An 18,319-nucleotide genomic window follows, 5' to 3' on the forward strand; every position below is an offset into this window, starting at 1 on the left:
CTAAGGTCTCGTTGGGTACCTTTCTCAAAGGATCGTGGCCCTCTGCTTGTCCAGGGAAGACTAGCATGTTAGTTTGTGAACTGCCATAGCTGCCCTAAGCTAATAGAGGGGAATTAATAAATTAAATACAAAATCAGAATCCTAGGAGCTGAGGAAAGGCTTTGAGTTAGTCTGGTCCAAACCTGTTGTGCAGAGTCCCTTCTACACACCATGATTTGTCTGCTGCTGTGTGTAGACCAGATAACCTGCCATCTGCCTAACAAGAACTGATTGAAAAAGTGAGACTACCCTAGCCAGACCAGGGCTTAAGCCCTGCTTCTCCCTTTAGTTCTCCTGAACCCCAGACTGACCTCAGTCTCTCGGGTACTTAAAGCAAATGACCTTCACTATACAGCAAATATTTGCACACTGTTGAGTCCATACGTTGCCTAAGAATGGAAACTTCTTAATGTATTCATTGGCTCATTCAGCAGATATCTACGTATACACACACATACATACAGATTGTGTGTGTGTGTGTATGTGTAAATACAAGTGTTATACATGAAGGCTCACTAACATGAGCCTTCGAGACCATCTTTGAATCAGAGAACTTATCTAACTCCCTGCGTAGTGGATGAAGAACCAGCCTCTTCTGCCAGGACTGTCCCTCCTGCTTTCAGAAAGCTCTCATTGCTAATTCAGTGTTGGAATCTGCCTCTCTAGTCTTCACCTCATCTTCCCTTTGCTGCTGGCCTACTTCAGCCCATGACCCTCTTCTAACTGAGCTCCTAAATGATCTGAACTCCAGCTGACGGCACAGAGAGACGAACTTTCTCTTTTTGGACAGTAAAGACTTCTCATTCAAGTAATCTAAAACTGCATGTATTTTTAGCAGCTGGAACACACTTTTCCCTCACACTGAAGTTGACTACTAATTAGTGATTAGCTACTAATATCTCCACCCAAAAGCTACAGTTCAGTGGGAGGTCACTGTCAACAGAAACTACAGTGAGAACAAGCCATTAAAAACTGAGAGATGGAGTCCAAATGATAGGACCTAACAATTTCCCTGACCACTGGGAATGTTATGGTCAGTTTGGATTTGAAGAGACCGACCGACCATGAAAGCAACAAGGCCTAAGAAATTTTGTATCAATATAATCATACCCTTTTACTTATATCTATAAGTTTACATGTTGAATCTTAACATCAACTTCCAAAGTGAAATCAATGATGTATTTCTCTGTGTAAACACAGGTATCTCTCATTGGCTTGAACTGAAGGTGTTTTGGTGTTGATCAAATCGGGAGGTGTAGCGCCGCCCCCCCCCAGCCTGCTGGTTGTTGATTGTGCCAACCGTCCTAACCACAGCCATTCCTGTTAAGAGAAGCTTTAAATGGGGATAGCTCTCCTGGACAGCAGCTGTGTCTAGCGCCGGGACTTAGGTGGATGAATGAACCTCATGCTGCTTGATGTCAAACATTTCTACATCCTCAGACCTGGGGTTCTGCAGCCAAGTAGGAGTCTTCCCCTTAAACTTGAACCCCACTCAGTGACCACACCCATTGTGATTTCTGGAGTTTGTTCCTGAGGCTCTTCCATACATCCCACCTTGGGTCAGAACCACTGAGAGGAAGTAGAGTGAAGCAAAGAAAGGGCTTTGCACAAATGTACTCAAGACCAGGAAGAATCGGGCCCAGCAACTTGAGCTGGACTATCCCTGTGCTTTAGACTGGAGGTATTCCTTCATGCCTAGGTTATGGCTTTGAGGCAGGTCCACTGGGAGTGTTATGGAGGGGAAGAAGGACCAAGCTGTCTCTTCGAATGACATACTGATAAGAGAGGCAGGAAACTGCTCCTCAGTTTGGGATGGCCTCTGCCTTCTTTCCATTCCCTAGTGTGAGAAGGGCACTGAATTTGTGTTCAGAGTGCCTGGGTTTATCTCATTTGTAAAAGAAAGTGTTGAACCAGCTGACCTCTGAGGTCCCTTCCAACACTAAATCTATGAGCCATGCCCTGCTCAAGCGAGGATGTCCACCATTTCCACAGAACAGGCCCTCCCCTCTGGCCACTGAAATTGATGGACTTTTCCCTTGCTTTCTGTTAGGAGGAAGATGCTCTTCCTCATCCCCTTCACTGGGACCTCATGAAGCTTTGTCCATAGCCACCAAAACAGGTAGTTTTAAAGTCTGCTGATGTCTCAGGATGCCAAATAACCAATAGTACTGATGAGTTTTCTCCAGAAGGCAGAGTGTTCTCACAAATGCTATAATCGTTACTGTTGATGGTTGTAAATAACTGATGAATGAGACCACTAGGCAGAGAGGTGCCTGTGTGAACAAGGGAACCCTAAGAGACAAATTGTTCACTTTTACTTCATAAACAGAAGTGTCGTTATTTAACATTAACTTAACTCTTGCAGTTTGGAGGCAAGGAACAGTCTTAGCTGGACAAGGGGAGAAAGGCCAGGATTTGCTGAAGGAACCAAATCCCACTCCCCACCAAGAGGCCCTTCAGAATCTTGTTTCCCATTACTTATTTATTCATTCTCTAACATTGCTCTGAAAGAGAAAGGGCAGAGGACTGACTGGAAGTCCCCTCTCTGGATACACATTCCTGGAAGATCAGAAATCTAGATTTAAAGGTGGGCAGAGTTAGAAAGGAGGATTTGGGGGTGCAGCTGTATATTTAGAAAACCACGTACATGTCACTTATACTTGCATTTCTCAATTTAGACTTTTGAAAATAGTTGCAAATAAAGTTATGATAATGGGACCATTGTTGAAATTCTAAGCAGGAAGCAGAATCCTTCACGGTCTAAATATACGAGTCCTCATGATAGCTGTCCTTTGGCTACCGTCTTTCTGCACAGAGGAGATATGGTAGTGGCTGTAATGTCATGCCTAATTTGGGTTTGAGATTTGGAACTACCTCAGGTGGAAAATGCAAGTGGAATCGCTGAAGCAATGATGTAAAAAACAAAAACATTTCCATCCTAGCCAGCTGTTCTCCAAGACAATGTCTTCTTCCTAAATAGAAAGGGAAAAAAAATCAGTCTTTCCCCAAGATCAAACAATTGATGCCTTCTTCCCACTCCCTCTCCCCAACATGCTACTCAACTGGAAATGATGGGACAAAGAATTCAGTGATCCCAATTAATCAATAAACATTTATTAAGCACCTACTCTGTGCCAGGCTCGGCCATTAAAAGAAGAAAGGTGCTTTGGCAACAGTGGCACAGATACTGTGGCTAGACCTTCAGGCTCGATTCTTGGGGTCCTTAGAGGTGCTAAATGTTGACTGCAGGATTGCAGATACTCCTTAGTCCAGCCAGCCTAGAGCACAGAAGCAGCAAAAGACAGCCCTGGGTCAGCACTTTATGTTTTTTTGGGTGGGAGTACACTCTGGAGTTGGCTCCATCACAGGGCATCTCCTCTGGGCTGTGTGTGTTTGATGAAAGATAAACCTATTTCCATGTCAAGGACCAAATGGACAATCCCTTTAAACAGATCGTAAGGTTATGATTCATCACTCATTTGTTTTCTAGCAGTGAAGCTAGTTCAGGTGACATGGTGAAGAGAATGTAGGATGGGAGTCTGATTCTGCTGTTCATTTATTGTGTGAATTTGGATAGGTCTTGCCCTCTCTGGGACTCAGTTTCCCTAATTGTTAAATGAAGATCTTTTCTCAATCCTCATTCTTCTTGACCTGACACTGTTGATCACCCTCTTGTCCTTGATCCTCTCTTCTCTCTAGGTTTTCAGGACACCCCTCTCTCCTGGTTCTCTTCCTACCTGTCTGACCACTCCTCCTCTGTCTCCTTTGCTGGATCCTCCTTCAGCTCACATCATCTAAGCATAGGTGTCCCTCAGAGCTCTGTCCTGGGTCCCCTTCTCTTTTCCCTTCATACTACTTAACTTGGTGATTTCACCAGCTCCCATGAATTTAATTATCATCTCTACGCTGATGATTCTCAAATCTGCCTTTCCTGCCCCAGTCTTTCTGCTGACCTCTAATCTTGTATCTCCAACTGCCTTTCAGACATCTCGAACTGGATGACCAGTAGACACCTTCAACTCAATATATCTAAAACTAAACTTATTATTCCCCCCCTCCAGCCTTTCTTCCCTTCTATCTTCCTTATTACACCACCCTCCCAGTCCCTCAGGCTCACACCCTATAAGTTATCCTGGACTCCTCACTTTCTCTCACCCCACCCCCCAATCCAAGCTATTGCCAAGGCTTGTCAATCTCACCTTTGCAGAATCTCTTGAATCTCTGCTCCTCCACTCCTCCGACACCGCCCTCACATCTCACACCTGGACTACTGCAATAGCCTGCTGGTGGGTCTGCCTGCCTCAGCTCTCTCCAGTCCATCCATTTAGCCACCAAGATTATTTTCTTACAGCCTAGTCTGGCCGTGTCACCCCCCTATTCAGTAAGCTCCACTGGCTCCCTGCCATCTCCCAGACCAAATACGAAATGCTCTTTTTGGTGTTCAGAGTCCTTCATAACCTAGGCCCCTCCTGCTTTCCCAGTCTTCCTACACCTTCCTCCTCACCCTGTACTCTTTCATCCAGTGACACTGACAAGACGTGCCCTCTCTCTGCTCTGGGCATTTTCTCTGCCTTTCCCCCCAACCCCCAACTGGAATGCTCTTCCTTCTAATCTTTGACTGTAAATTTCTCCGGCTTCCTTTAAGTATCAACTAAAATCCTATTTTTTACAGGAAGCTGTTCCCAGTCCCTTTTAATTGCAGTGCCTTCTGTCTGTTATTTCCTATTTATCCTATATATAGCTTGCTCTTCGTGTGTGTGTGTGCGTGTCTGTCTGTCTGCACGTAGTCTCACCCATCAAATTGTAAGCTCCCTAAGGACTATCTTTTGCCTCTTTTTACACCCTCAGTGCTTAGCACAATGCCTGATGCATAAAGGAACTTAAAAAAAGTTTACTGATAGATGATCTCCAAAGTCCTTGAAGTTCTTACTTGGGCTGCTCTGTAGCACAATAGATAAGAGAGCTGACTTTGGGACCAGGGAGATCTGAGTTCAAATCCCTGCCTCAGGCACTTACTAGCTGTCACTTTATTCTCCATCTCAGTTTTCACATCTGTAAGATGGGGGTGATAATAATAGTGCCTATCTCCCAGGGTTGTTGTGAGAACAAAATGAGATGTTTGTAAAGTGATTTATAAACCTTAAAGTGCTCTATAAATGCCAGTGATGATGAAGATGAGAATGGATTACTAAGAACAATATTACTACTATTAATATGACAGCACCAATTTCTTGAGTGCATTAGGACTAACAAAGCTTTCTTTACATTAACAGTGAGGGAAGGAGGAGTATGGTCATGTGTGTTTGAAAAACCAGCTTAATTACATTTTAAAAATGATCAAGTTTATCATTACTCTGGCCAGCTTCTTAGCCATTCACAAAGACCCTCTCCCAAGAAGCAGCTGAAAAATCAGCAGGGAAGTTTCCTGTTACAGGCCAACTAAGAGTTCCAGAGACCCTCACACCCAGGCAGACCTTACCTAGTGAGAAAGGAATCAGTGCTTCTTTCTTAACAAACTGTCCATGGCTGTCCAGAAATCGCTCCGGATAAAATACTTCTGGGTCTTTCCAGTACTTTTTGTCAAAGTGAACGGAATAAAGATTTGTAATGACTGTGGTGCCCCGAGGAATAGAATAACCACGTACAACCGTATCTTGAGAAGTTGCATGGAAAATACCCAGTGGAACTACATTACAGAACCGCAAAACTTCATGCAAAACTGCCTCAGTAAAGGGCATTTGGGATTTGTCCTCCAAAGAAGGCGTCCTATTGGGACCTACAATTAAATCAATCTCTTTGTGAACTTGCCCTGTTAGAAAAAAAGAGTGCAAGTTATTAGGCAATTACTAAAATCATTAATTTTTACATCATACGAAGCTCTCTGTAACCTGAACTTGAGGATATCACTGGACAGCCCTGAGAAAATTCTAACTAAGTAGATTTCAGGCTGATGTTCCCAGACAGATTCTTTTCCCTTTGTTTCCCTGTTTTTTTTTGGGGGGGGGGTTTGGACAATGGGGGTTAAGTGACTTTGCCCAGGGTCACACAGCTAGTAAGTGGTATGCGTCTGAGGCTGGATTTGAACTTGGGTCCTCCTGATTCCAGGGCCAGTGCTCTATCCCTGGGCAGCCATTTTTCATAGTAAAGGCTGGTACACACAGATAAAACTTTGTTAAATTTTAAAACAGTAACAGACCCTGAAGGGGGAATGTTATATTCTGGGAGAAAAAAGAATATCATACTGTGTGACTTCCTCAGTTAGGACCACATTTAGTCTTTACTTAGAGAAACAGCTCAGAATGCGGTTCACAGATTGAAGGGTTAGACCTAAAAGGGGCCTCAGAGATTGTCTATTCCAACTCCCTCATTTGACAGTTCAGGAAATGGGTCCAAAGAGAGTAAATGACTCACCCAAGGTCACACAGGTAGATAGTAAACGTGTGGGTCCAAATCAAGTGCCCTTTTCTTGGCGGAAGAGCTCTCCTCCACTCCCGCCTCCATAAAAGTGGTCCCAAAGTTCAAAGAGATTTCTCACCTTGAATGTTAGGATAAAGGCCCATAAAAAGAACTGCCCATCTTAGTACGTTGGTGGTGGTTTCCGTTCCAGCAATTATGAGCTCCCCCACAGAGAAAATCAGGTTTTCCTTAGAATATGTGGAGCCTGGGTCATTCTTCCCTTTATCCATCTCATCTAAATATGCATCTACATAATGCTGAGGTGACTGTGGTTTCCTATTGGCAGACACCTTTTCGATAATTCTGGAGAGGAAATCATAGACCACAGCTGCATTCTTAAAAAGTTGTTGGTGTTTCCCAAAGGGGAAGATGCCAATCCAGGGGAAAGAATTATACAAGAAGACGGAGGCACTGGCAGCCAACTCCACATTCTCACTAAAAATCTCAATCATGTGCTGAAATTCCGTGTCTTCGTAAGAAAAACGTTGTCCAAAAAGAATCATGTTGGTGATGTTTGAAACAGCGTTTGTTATCAACTGCTTAAGGTCAAAGGGTTTCCCTTTGTATGTGTCAACAGCATCAATGAAGCACTTGGCTTCTTCGGTGATTTTGGATTCAAAGGATTTCTGACCAGAGCCAAAATAGCGAAAGCTGTTTACGGCTAGCCTTCGGTGGTCTATCCAGCCCCGGCCGTATGTGGCGTTGAGCAAACCTGCAGGAAAGATTGGACCATTTACCCCCTTCGCCCTCTCATCCAGACCTAACTCCAACTCTCTCCGTTGTGTGCACATACGGACCACGTCTGAATTTAGATCCTCAATGCTCCAGACCCAGTGGAGACGGAACATTCCCTCCAACGGGAAGCTCAGTAAATCCAAGAGCAGAATCATCATTTCTCTTCCTCTGGCTGCTCCAGCGCTGAGGTTCCTCCACCAGCTGCAGTCACTCAGGCTCAAAGCTTCATTGGCCTCTCTGACGCTTTCCCTCCACCCACCATATTAATCAGTTGCCAGGCTGTTGACACCACCTCCACAACACACTCTGTGTCTACTCTCTTGTCTTCACAAGCCCTCATGTGTCCCTAGCTGCTCTCTCTGATCCTTCATCCTTCAGACTATGCTTTGGGTGTATATATAACCTCCCAAGGCCCAGCTCTGATCACATCACTCTTTGTTCATGCACATACACTAGTTTTTGCCTAATGATTATATAAAGTAAAAATTCACTGGCCTGACATTTAAGGCACTTCCCAGTCTGGCTCCAGTCTAACCTTAACTCATTCCATGCCCTTTCATAAACTCAACCAGGCCTAGAATCATGCTCTACTTTCATTCTGACCCCACCCATCTTTCCATATTTGCAGAAACTGTCTCCAATGCACCCAGTGGATTCCCACCCCTGCTTATGGAAATCCTTCCTTTCCTTCAAGGCCCAGATGATGTGCCACTTCCTCCAGGAAGCCTCTTCTGATTCCCTGAAGCGGTTGTTCATTAATCAGATTTCTTAAAATGCTTCTTTTTTACTTCCTGTCCTATCTGTATGATATCATTTGCATACACGTTATTTCCTCTGTTAGAAGAGAAAATGTTCCTGAAGGACATAGCCCATGGTCTTTTCATCATATTAAGGGGGCTTAATAAATGTTTGTTGAATTGAATTAAATCATCTATTTTCCTTTAATAAGCTGGGATATTCTAAGACGAAAAATGGAGAATAATTCTACTACCCACTTAGAGTTTAAACACTCTTAAGGATTATGAAGAACTTGATCTATCATGTCTTCTCATACCCATTAAGAAGGTTGTATAAATATTGTTTCTATTTCCCACACAAGGAAACTACAGCTCAGAAAGAGTGCCCAAGGTGAGAGAGGGAGGAAAAAAAATTATAAAGTACCCACACTTTAAGCACTTCTCCAAATACTATCTCATCTGCCCAAGTCTGCATGTGCAAGGTATCTTGGGTTTTGCGTGACATAGATTGTGTTTTCTCAAACTGAATGATGACTGATATAGGCTTCAGGTATTTTAATAAGTCCGTAATAGTTGAAAATACACTCACCTCCCATTTTGGTCAGCCTCTTGAACAAAGGGAGAGCAGGTCTGTCAGCAAAAATTTCACCTTGATGAACGAGACATTCTTTTACCACATCATAGCCATTCAGGACCACAGTGAACAAACCTCCAAGATCTAAACTGAAAATCTTTGGAAAGAGAAAAAGAAGCAGAAAAGAGCAGAATTTAAATGACACGTCATCTGGAGATAGATCGCTAAGGAAGTCTCTATTCTTTTCCAAGCCTTATCAGAGTCTAAGTTACTATTCGGAAGTACATTAGGTATCTTTCCAAGCCTCAGTAAGCGACCAGCAAGTATTGATAGAAATGGGTGAGGTGTTAGGAGGACCACAGAAGCTTCCTCTCTGCTGGGGCCCAGCACCAAGTTCAGCCTCCTCATTGGCTCTGCGCCTGGAGCAGTACCTGGCTCAGTGGGCAGAAGGGGAGAGCACAGGGTGAAGAGTCAGGAGATGTGGGTGGCATCAAGTTGGGGTGCTATCTCTGACAAGGGGGGACGTCCCAGAAGTCACTCAGACCAAATGCTGAGCCCAGTTTCTCCTCTGTAAAATGGGGGTGGAGGGGGTTGGAACACATGTCAGAAGTCCATACCAGCCCCAGCACAGTCTATGTCAGTGAGAGGTGCCTCACTTGTTATTCTGGCCTGTGGGAGGGGAAATTCTGAGATCCCTTCTTATTTCTCCTTTCCCCACAGAGCTGAGCATTGTTTTACTAATGACCTGTTTGCACAGATTTTTATTTAATTATCATTATTTCATCATTACCTATTTACTAATGTACCTGAGTACACAGGTTTCACACCTGCTCTTACTAATAACTCCCCTTTATACACAGTGCCTCAGTTCACTTTCTTCACAATAGTTCTAAGAAACATCGGTGGTAGCTTTCGTAGAAGACATTGGCTCAGAAAGCAGTGACTGAAGTTGGTGGCAGGGCCAGCCCATGAAGCCAGGCTCCCACTCTCCCGCCAATGACTGCTCTTCCCACTGTTCCATTCTTGCTGGGTCTAACAAAACTCGCTACCTTTATCAATAGTGGTGACCATCCTTGTGAAGTATTTAAAAGGCCTTTCATTTATAAGCGTCTTGAATTATAAGTGTGGTTTTTAACTGTGTAATCTATTTTGATTTTAACTACTACCCATCAATAATACTATCTTCTAATTCCACTCCATACTATCAAGAAAGCTATGCCCCTCTGGCTGACTGGACTTTTCTTGGGTCGTCAACACACTACCCAGTAATAAGCAGTATGACATGGTGAGAAGGAAGCCACCCTACTTGCCAAACAGAAATCCTCATGTGTTACAGCCTTCCCTCCTATAGAAGTCCCTCCAAACCAAGGTTTGCACATAGAGTGTACCAGGCCCACCCTCAGTGCTGTCAACAGAGTAAATCTTGGCTAATTAGAGACTCTGTTATCAATTAGTATCTAAATCATGTCATGTCATGCCATACTGTTACATTCCAAGAAAGTAAGAACAAAGGTTCTATCCTCTCTGCTTGTGTGGCTTCAAGATTTCGGAAATGCTTTAAATTTGTCTGTTTCGTAGTTTTCAAAGCACTTCCGCATCTCTTATGGTCCTCAAAATAACTTTGTGGGGTAGGAAATACCAGAAATATGTTCATTTATGGGAGGAAATTGATGCTTGGGCAAGTTAAGCAACTTGGAAAATCACTTCAGTGGCTGATTGGGGGATGGACTGGAGCAGGGAGAGCCTTGAGGCAGGCAGACAAACCAGCAGCTATTGCAGTGACATAGGCGTGAGGTGATGGGGGCTCACACCAGAGTGCTGCCAGCACTAGGACCACAGCCTTGAGCCTGGATTTGGAGGCCAGTGACCTCTTCCACAGACATTCCACTTCTCTAAAAAACCAACCACTTCCCTGTCCAGCATGGATTTGCTAGGTAAGGAGTTCCTCTACAGATGAAGGCATCTTATGATGGCAGTCAAGTCTCTGGGTTAAAAATACCCAAAGAAATAGCAAACCACTATGTGGTGGTGTTTAAATAAGGGTACATGACATCATATTTGACCTCAGAGACCATCTGTTTATTCCAACTCTCAGATTTTACAGATTTGGAAATTAAGGCCCAGAGAGTGGACAGCAGGCCTTTGACCAAAGGTCACACAGGTAGCAGAGCCAGGGCTTGAACCCAGGCCCTTTGATGACAATAAATAAATACAAGACAATTTCCACTAGATAACACTGTCTTCTTAGTTGCACCACCATTCTGCCTCTAATGGGATTTTCTAGAACGTGAAAGTGGAGGTTCCTTCATTTCAGCTTCACGCAAAAATTGATGCCTGAGGAAAATCCATGCCCAAATCATCCCCTCAAGCCACTACGGAGCAGCCCTATTGACCTGCAGTCTCCCATCTCCAACCACCTTTCAGATATCGTCAACTGGATGTCCCGGACACAACTGAAACTCAACGTATCCAAAACCCAACTCGTTGTCTTTCCCACTAAACACTCCCCGCCTCCTCGCTTCCCTGTCACCGTCCAGGGCAGCCCCATCCTCCCAACCCGGGGGTCATCCTGGACTCCTCGCTATCTCTCACCCCCTCTATCCAAGCCGTTGTCATGGCCTGTCCACCTCACCTTTGCAGCACCTCTCCAGTATGCCCCCTTCCCTCCTCCAACGCTGCTGCACCTCAGGCTTGACCATTATCACTTCACCCCGGGATTACTGCAATAGCTGCCTGCCTCAAGTCTCCCCCTGTTCCAGTCGCTTAATAAATGTTTTTTGATTGACTGATGATCACCACCAACAGCCAAACCCACAGCCTCCCTGAAGCAACCAGGTGCCCTGAGGAACGGGGGTGGCAAAAATGCCAGGCAGCTCAAACCACTCGGCCACCCCCTTCAACTACAACATCCCTTCAGGTTCTGGTGGAAACAGCCCAGGCGTCTAAATCCAAGAACCCCAGGAACAGCAGTAACCATTCATGCCTCCATCCATCATCAAGGGAAGTCACCATAGAGGAGAGGGGGGCTTGGCCACCAGCCCCAGCTACTGAGCCCCCCCTCCCAAAAAGTGCTAACCACCAAAACCCTTGGCACTGTTGAATGGTTCAACATCAGAAATGGATATGGCTTTATCACTGGAAAGGACATTAAAGAAGATGCATTACTGTCAGCTTTACCTGCATGGCATGGGCCGCTGGACTTTGGCACCTAACTTACAGGTGAAACTTCCTATATACTATGCAGTCTGCACCTCCCCCTCCATTAGAATGTGGTCAGGTAGCATTGTGCTCTTCTGTTTGTAGCCCCAGTACTTAGAACAATGATTTACCCAAGGTAAATGCTTAATAAATCCCTCCCTTCTTCCCTTCCTCCCTCCCTTTTCTCCCTCCCTCCTTTTTTTCCCTCTTTCCTTTCCCTCCCTCCCTTCCTTCCCCCTCCTTTCCTCCTTGCCTTCCTCCCTCCCTTCCATCCATTCCTTCCTTCCAATTACAAGTTTCAAATAACAATGTTATTCATTGACTCTCTCAGCTATAAGTGAACTCTCCCTTTCTAAATTTCTCCCACCACTCTAAGTATTTGTATCTCCCCTTATTTAATAATAATAGCGAACATTTTTATTACAAATGGGGTCATGAAGAGGGGACACAACTGAAAACAACACAATAGTAAAATGGGACCTCTTTTGGAGTTTTCTTGGCAGAGATACTGGAGTGGTTTGCCATTTCCTTCTTCAGCTCATTTTATGGATGAGGAAATTGAGGCAGACAGGGCTAAGTGACTTGCCCAGGGTCACACAGCTAGTAAGTGTCTGAGGCTGGATTTGAACTGGGTCTTCCTGACTCCACGCCCCTAGCCCTATCCACTTCAAATCATATTTTTCAATGTATAAATACTATGTATAACTGATTAGAGTTACAAAGGGAACTAGAAAGATGGAAGGAAAGAAAGAGAGAAAGAAAAGAAGGAAAGAAAGAAAATAAGGAAGTAAAGAAAGGAAGAAAAAAGGAAAGAAAGGAAGAAAAAGGAAAGAAAGAAAGGAAAGAAAGAAGAAAGGAAAGGAAGGAAAGAAGGAAGAAAGGAAGAAGGAAAGAAAGAAGGAAGAAAGGAAAAAGTAAAGAAGGAAGAAAGAAGGAAAGGAAGGAAGAAGAAAAAAGAAAGAAGAAGAAAGGAAGACAGAAAGAAGGAAGAACAGAAGAAGGAAGGAAAGAAGAAGGGAAGGAAGAAGGAAAGAAAGGAAAGAAGGAAAGGAAAGAAGGAAGAAGGAAAGAAGAAAGGAAAAAGGAAAGAAAAAAGGAAAAAGGAAAGAAGGAAGGAAGAAGCAAAGGAGGAAGGCAGAAGGAAAGAAAGGAAAGAAGGAAGGAAGGAAGAAGGAAAGAAAGGAAAGAAGGAAGAAAGAAGGAAAGAAAGAAAGATCAGGGACCCCAGGTGAAGCCCCCGGCCTGGACGTTCTGAGGTCATCACTTCCAGCTCAAACCCTGCACTGGAATGACAACAAATGCCAAATTAACGATTAACCCCGGGCAGGTCAGCGGAGGCCACTACGTTCTAAAGTCCAGGCGGGGCGGCCCCGAGGGCGCCTCTCCCGGGGTTGACCAGTCAGGGTCCGACCACCCATTTTTTGGAGGGGGGAGGTAAACCGGGGGAAGAGAGGTGACTGCGGGGGGGAAAGGGAATGACCACAGCAAGTGGACCCTAGGAGAGTGGGTAACTGGACACCGGGAGGAGAGGTCGTGATGGCCGCAGGGTGGACACCGGGAGGGAGGAGGGGCTTGCGCTGAGGCCTCGGCGCTCTTCCCCCTCCAGTGCCGGGATCTGTGGTCTGGCAGGCCTGGCGGCGGTGCCGGGCCCGGCGCGGAGGCTGTACCTGGCCGTGCACGTGGCTCTGCCGCTCCATGTAGACGTGCAGCAGCTGCGCAGAGGCGGCGAGGGAGAAGATGTTGCCGATGAGCGGCAGCCCCGCGGGGCCCGGGGGGAAGCTGGCTGGCCGCTTGGGCCGGAGCAGCAGCAGCAGCAGCAGCAGCAGCAGCAGCAGCAGCAGGAAGCCACCAAGCGCGGCCGCCCCCGGCACCCCGGGTGTCCCCGCGCTCGCGGCGCTTCCGGAGCCCCCGGCGCTCCCACTGAGGACCCGCATTGCCCGAGCTCCGCGCCATTCTCACCACACCCCTCACTCCCGGGCCGTCCCGGCCCCGCGCCCCGCTCCTATTGGCCGCCGGCCCATGACGTCACGCCGTGCCGAGGCACACGGCACCTCCCATTGGCTGCCGGCCGGGAGTGGTTACTAGGTGACCGGGGCCACCGCCCCCCCCCGGGGCTGGGCACCTTGCCTCCTCCTCCAGGGCCGGGGCTGGGTTTGCGTTTCCCTGCCCTTAGCCTAGTGTCCGGCACATAGTAGGCGCTTAACAATGACTTGTTAATCGACAAGTATTAGTTCCTCCATTTTACAGACGGAGAATGGGTTACACAGCCAATAAACAGAACCCAGGCTTTCAAACTGAAAGGGACGTTAGCGCTTCCCCAACCAACAACCTCATTTGACCGACGGGCAATTTGGAAGCGACAAGATGCAAGGGGACTTGTCCAAGGTCACCCCATCAGCAGTTTCTAAAGAGCATAGCAAGGATTCAAGCGCGGGTCCAAGTCTCTGCAATTCTCTAGCTTTGCTTCCTTACGCCACGGGGGTCTTCCAGGTGATTTTTTTCTGACGTCCTGTCCAGCTCTAAGGCTTGGTGACATCTGTGCGCTGAGCTTTGACGTCTCCCCAGGGGGTCTCTTCCCTAGACATGCCTCCCAGCCACCACAGACCACTCACTCCTCCTTCCCACACGGCCGAGTCTCAGCTAAGCGACCAAGAGGATTTATTATTATTATTTAAAGAATGAAAAGGTTTTTAGGAAGCGTCCAGTTTAAACTGCAGCAGCTTTGAGCCAGGCTGACCAGATTGATCAACAAATTCAAAGGGAAGGAGGAGAGCTGAAACATTAGCCTGGAGAAAGAGGAGGGGTTTGAAATCTACATTTTCTAGGGGAAAAATTAGCGAGAGGATTGTTTAGTCAAGAAAAAAATGCCATCCTGTCTTTGTCCGGTTGGTTTCTCATCTAGTTGTCTTTCAAGGGCAAATGGCTTTCTGTTGGCATAATTAGGGTCTCAGTCATCCACAGGTGATGCCATTTCAGTTATCTAAATTCCATCTAGCCCTTGAGTAGTGTTTTGACAGGAAGTTCAAACTATAAATGGTCATTAATTCATCCAAACTGGAAAACAATACTGATTTTGTCCTCTGGTGTACTTTGGGAAACTAAAAAATGACTTCTTTTAGTGTCAAAACCTCAATATTTTTTGGCAGTTTGACACTGGTTTTTACTTATCAAGTAAATGTTATTTAGAATCAGTCATCCCTACAGCATGCCAGGCAGGCAAGGAGCATTAATTAAGTGCTTACTGTGTGCCAGGCACTGTACTAAGCACCTGGGATACAGATACAAGCAAAAAGAAGACAATTCCTTCCTCAGAGAAACTTATATTCTGAAAGGAGAAGATAACCCATAAAAGAGAGCTGAAAAGGGGGGAGGGAGAGAAGGTACCCAGAGAGGACATGATAGGGAAGTCCTGAAAGTCAGCCCTGCACAGCCAGAAGGGGAATGAAGCGTGACTGAGCTGGGCCTGTTCCCAAAATGGAGGCTCTGAAAGGAACTCACCTATGTGAGAAGAGGGTTGGCAGAGCGATGTTCAAGGGTGAGAATGCCCCATGGTAAGAATGCAGCTGAGTAGTGGTTGTGACAGCCAGGAGGGGAATTGCCTCAGTGGGCCACTAGCCGTTAATCCCTTCTGTTCTCATCCTTGAGGCAGCTAGCTGAAGGGAAAAGTAGCCCCATTTACAGCTCCATATCATTTTAGAGATAGAAGGATATTGTCGGGCATTTGCTGTGCAATTTCCTCCTTCAGCTCATTTTACAGATGAGGAAACTGAGGCAAACAGGGTTAAGTGACTTCCCCACAAAGCTACTAAGTATGTAAGACCAGATTGGACTCAGGAAAATGAATCTTCCTGACTCCAGGCTAAGCACTCTATCCACTTTACCACCTAGCTGCCTAGAGTTAAATTTCCTCTGTGATGAAAATGAATATAACCCATTCTCCTTACCATTAAGTTCAATTACCTAGTTGCTTTCTGTAAGTTGTTTTTCTACTAGTGAGAAATCTGCTTTGATCTCATCTTGCATAATATTCCTATTTGTTCCCACTCAGACAGATCATGTCCTTAGCACTGAAGTACCTTTTAAATAATTTATAGATGTTTCCCTTTTGTTTAGATGGGAGCCTTCCCCAGAGTATTGGCAGCCTTGAGAGATGCATCATGGTCTAATGGACTTGGGGGTCAGAAGACACAGGTTCTAGTACCAGCTATAATGCCAGCTGCCACTTCACATCTTGGCCTCAGTTTCTTCATTTTACCTCGTTCACTTCATTGTGAAAAAGGTTTCCCCAAATTCCACTCTTAGTGGATTCATTCTTTGGCTTAAGCATTCCCTCCTAGCGATTCACTTTTAAAATTCTAAACACCTCTGGAAGGGAAGCACAAAGTCCCTAACATTCAGCACAAGTTCATCAGATGCTTGTTTTTCCTCCTAGACAAGAATAAGGTTATTAGGGAAAGCGGAAAGACTAAGCAGGGAGAGAACAGTAATAGATAAGAGGGTGTGTGTGTGTGTGTGTGTGTGTGGAGGGGAGTTCCAGGTAGAGAAAGCAGTGCCCCTGAGACAAATGTCAAATTATTTAACAATTTTGTTTGGAGGAGGCAGGATGTAGGGCAACAGACATGGTATATAGGATTGGGCAAAGGATGCAGGGTCAAAAAGGCCTGGATTCAAATCCTATCTTGGGCACTGTGTGACCCTAGACAAGTTACTTTAAATTGATTTGATTTGAGGGGTCTTCTAGTACTACCTAAGGGGTCTTCAATGTTGGATGGATTCAGTAGGCATATCACTGGACTCACAATATTACATTTTGGCCATTATAAAAATAAACACAACACATTCTCCTTGCCATTGAATTCAATTACCTGGTTGCTTTCTGTAATTTCATCCATGTATATTTGCATAATGTATGATGTATAATACATACTTTCTATATATTTCACCAATGAGAAATCTACTTTGATCCTATTTTATAAAACATTCCTATTTGTACTCTCAAGTGAAATAATATCTGAAAAGCTCTTCAACACAGTGTCTGACACATAGTAGATGTTTGTTCTCCCCTAACCCCTGGTGTCTCAGTTACCTTATCTGTAAAAAGAGGGGTTTGGCTTCAATAATCTACAAGGTTCCCTTTGGCTCTAAATCTATGGTCTTATAACTAGGAAAGGGAGACAAACATGGCATTTTCCTGTTCTCTTCTCATCCTTGTTCTAATATAGAAATCATATTCTAAAAACATAGTCCTAGAGCTGGGAGGAACGTCCAAGGCCTTCTGACTTTGATATTTTTACAGAGGGGGGCTCTAAAGCCAGGAAGAGGAAGCCACATCCAAGATCCTAACTAGGACCTGAACAAGGTTGTCTGACTGAATTCTCAGCCATTATTATACCCAGAAGAGAGTGAAGCATAGGACAGGACAGAAAGCAAAAGAAACGTGGAATTTCCCCATCAGACCTCTGGTGCCCAGCATCAATAATGAGGAGGAGGATGAGAGTTCCCTCCTCCCCACAAGGGCTTAGTTAGTAATGTGAGAGTATTCCTTCTGAATAAGCTCTCAGAAGAGTTGGAGAATTCCACTCCTGGGTGATACTGGGCAAGTGCTTTTCCCTCTCTGGGTTTCCTCTGTAAAAGTAGGGAACTGGGTCAATAATCTGGAAGTGAGAGGTGCCTTGGTAAGGGCGCTGAATTTGGGGTCAGAGGACCGCTCTTCAAATATAAGCTTTGCCTAAGCTAATCAGTCTCTGCAGCCCTGAGAAATGAGGGGCAAGAGCAGCCTTAGGGGCTGAGAGCTGCCTTTAAATACCATCATACTGTCATATTGATTATGTAACCTGAGGGAGCTCACGGAACCATAACCCTAAGCTGGCCTGGAAATGGCCCAGAAGGTTCTGCTCTGTACTGAAGGAGGGAGGTCTATACTCCAAGGAAATCACAAGTCCTGACTACAATGAGGGGGCTGGACTAGATCAGAGGGTCTCATTGTGGATAGATTACAGAGGATCTCTGAAGTTGGATGGGGAAAAATACATCTTTATTTTCACTAACCTCTAACTGAAATCGAGTGTTTCCTCTAGCTCTGAAAGAGGGCAACGATGCAGTGTTATTACCAATACCTGTACCTTTTCATCGATAGAAACAGGTATTTTCCTATCACATTACAATTGTTGCAGATATCTTGAAATATCATTTATGTTCATCACTGCTTGGAAATTACTGTAGCTTTTGGAAGGCAAACTATGGAAGCTTTAATTCCATTTGCCACAACGTATCTTTGTGAATCGGATTATCCACACTTGTAACCATTCAAAGAAAAACTCAAAACTGATTGGATGTTCATTTGATGCTGTACGTATTGCCTTGTTAAAGACAACCCTGCAGTTTAATGTTATTATTCAAACTAAGTAACAATGACTTTTAAAAATAAAATTTAATGTTAGCTAGCCTATATTTTACAATATATTTTCTTGTTATTTAATACATTAATAAAGAAGCATATATATTACTATAATGCCATGAAAACATTTTGATAACTGCATCTCATTATAATTAGTTTCCTTGGTAATCCTGTGCATTTTGC

General features: G+C 45.0%; 1 protein-coding gene across 1 annotated transcript; it reads right to left on the reverse strand.

The window, feature by feature from the left end:
- Positions 1-89: 89 nt before the first annotated feature.
- Positions 90-13,673, reverse strand: LOC114036185 (vitamin D 25-hydroxylase). The gene is made up of 5 exons (XM_027852616.1): positions 13,407-13,673; positions 8,557-8,698; positions 6,575-7,207; positions 5,519-5,848; positions 90-3,011 (listed from the first exon to the last, which is right to left on the reverse strand). Exons 1-5 carry the CDS (start codon positions 13,671-13,673, stop codon positions 2,836-2,838), a joined length of 1,548 nt encoding a protein of 515 aa, XP_027708417.1. The 3' UTR covers positions 90-2,835.
- Between the last annotated feature and the right edge of the window lie 4,646 nt (positions 13,674-18,319).

This window comes from Vombatus ursinus, unplaced genomic scaffold (assembly GCF_900497805.2).
Source record: "Vombatus ursinus unplaced genomic scaffold, bare-nosed wombat genome assembly UNPS02009770.1, whole genome shotgun sequence".
Taxonomy (NCBI): Eukaryota; Metazoa; Chordata; class Mammalia; order Diprotodontia; family Vombatidae; genus Vombatus; species Vombatus ursinus.

Bases quoted from the DNA above. Each gene is read 5' to 3' on its own strand.
- LOC114036185 (XM_027852616.1), bottom strand. From the start codon at position 13,673: ATGCGGGTCCTCAGTGGGAGCGCCGGGGGCTCCGGAAGCGCCGCGAGC. The intron at 7,208-8,556 runs GTGAGTGTATTT...TCTTTCCTGCAG, and splicing joins GAGGCTGACCAAAATGGGAG to GTTTGCTCAACGCCACATAC. The intron at 5,849-6,574 runs GTGAGAAATCTC...TTTTTCTAACAG, and splicing joins CCTTTATCCTAACATTCAAG to GGCAAGTTCACAAAGAGATT.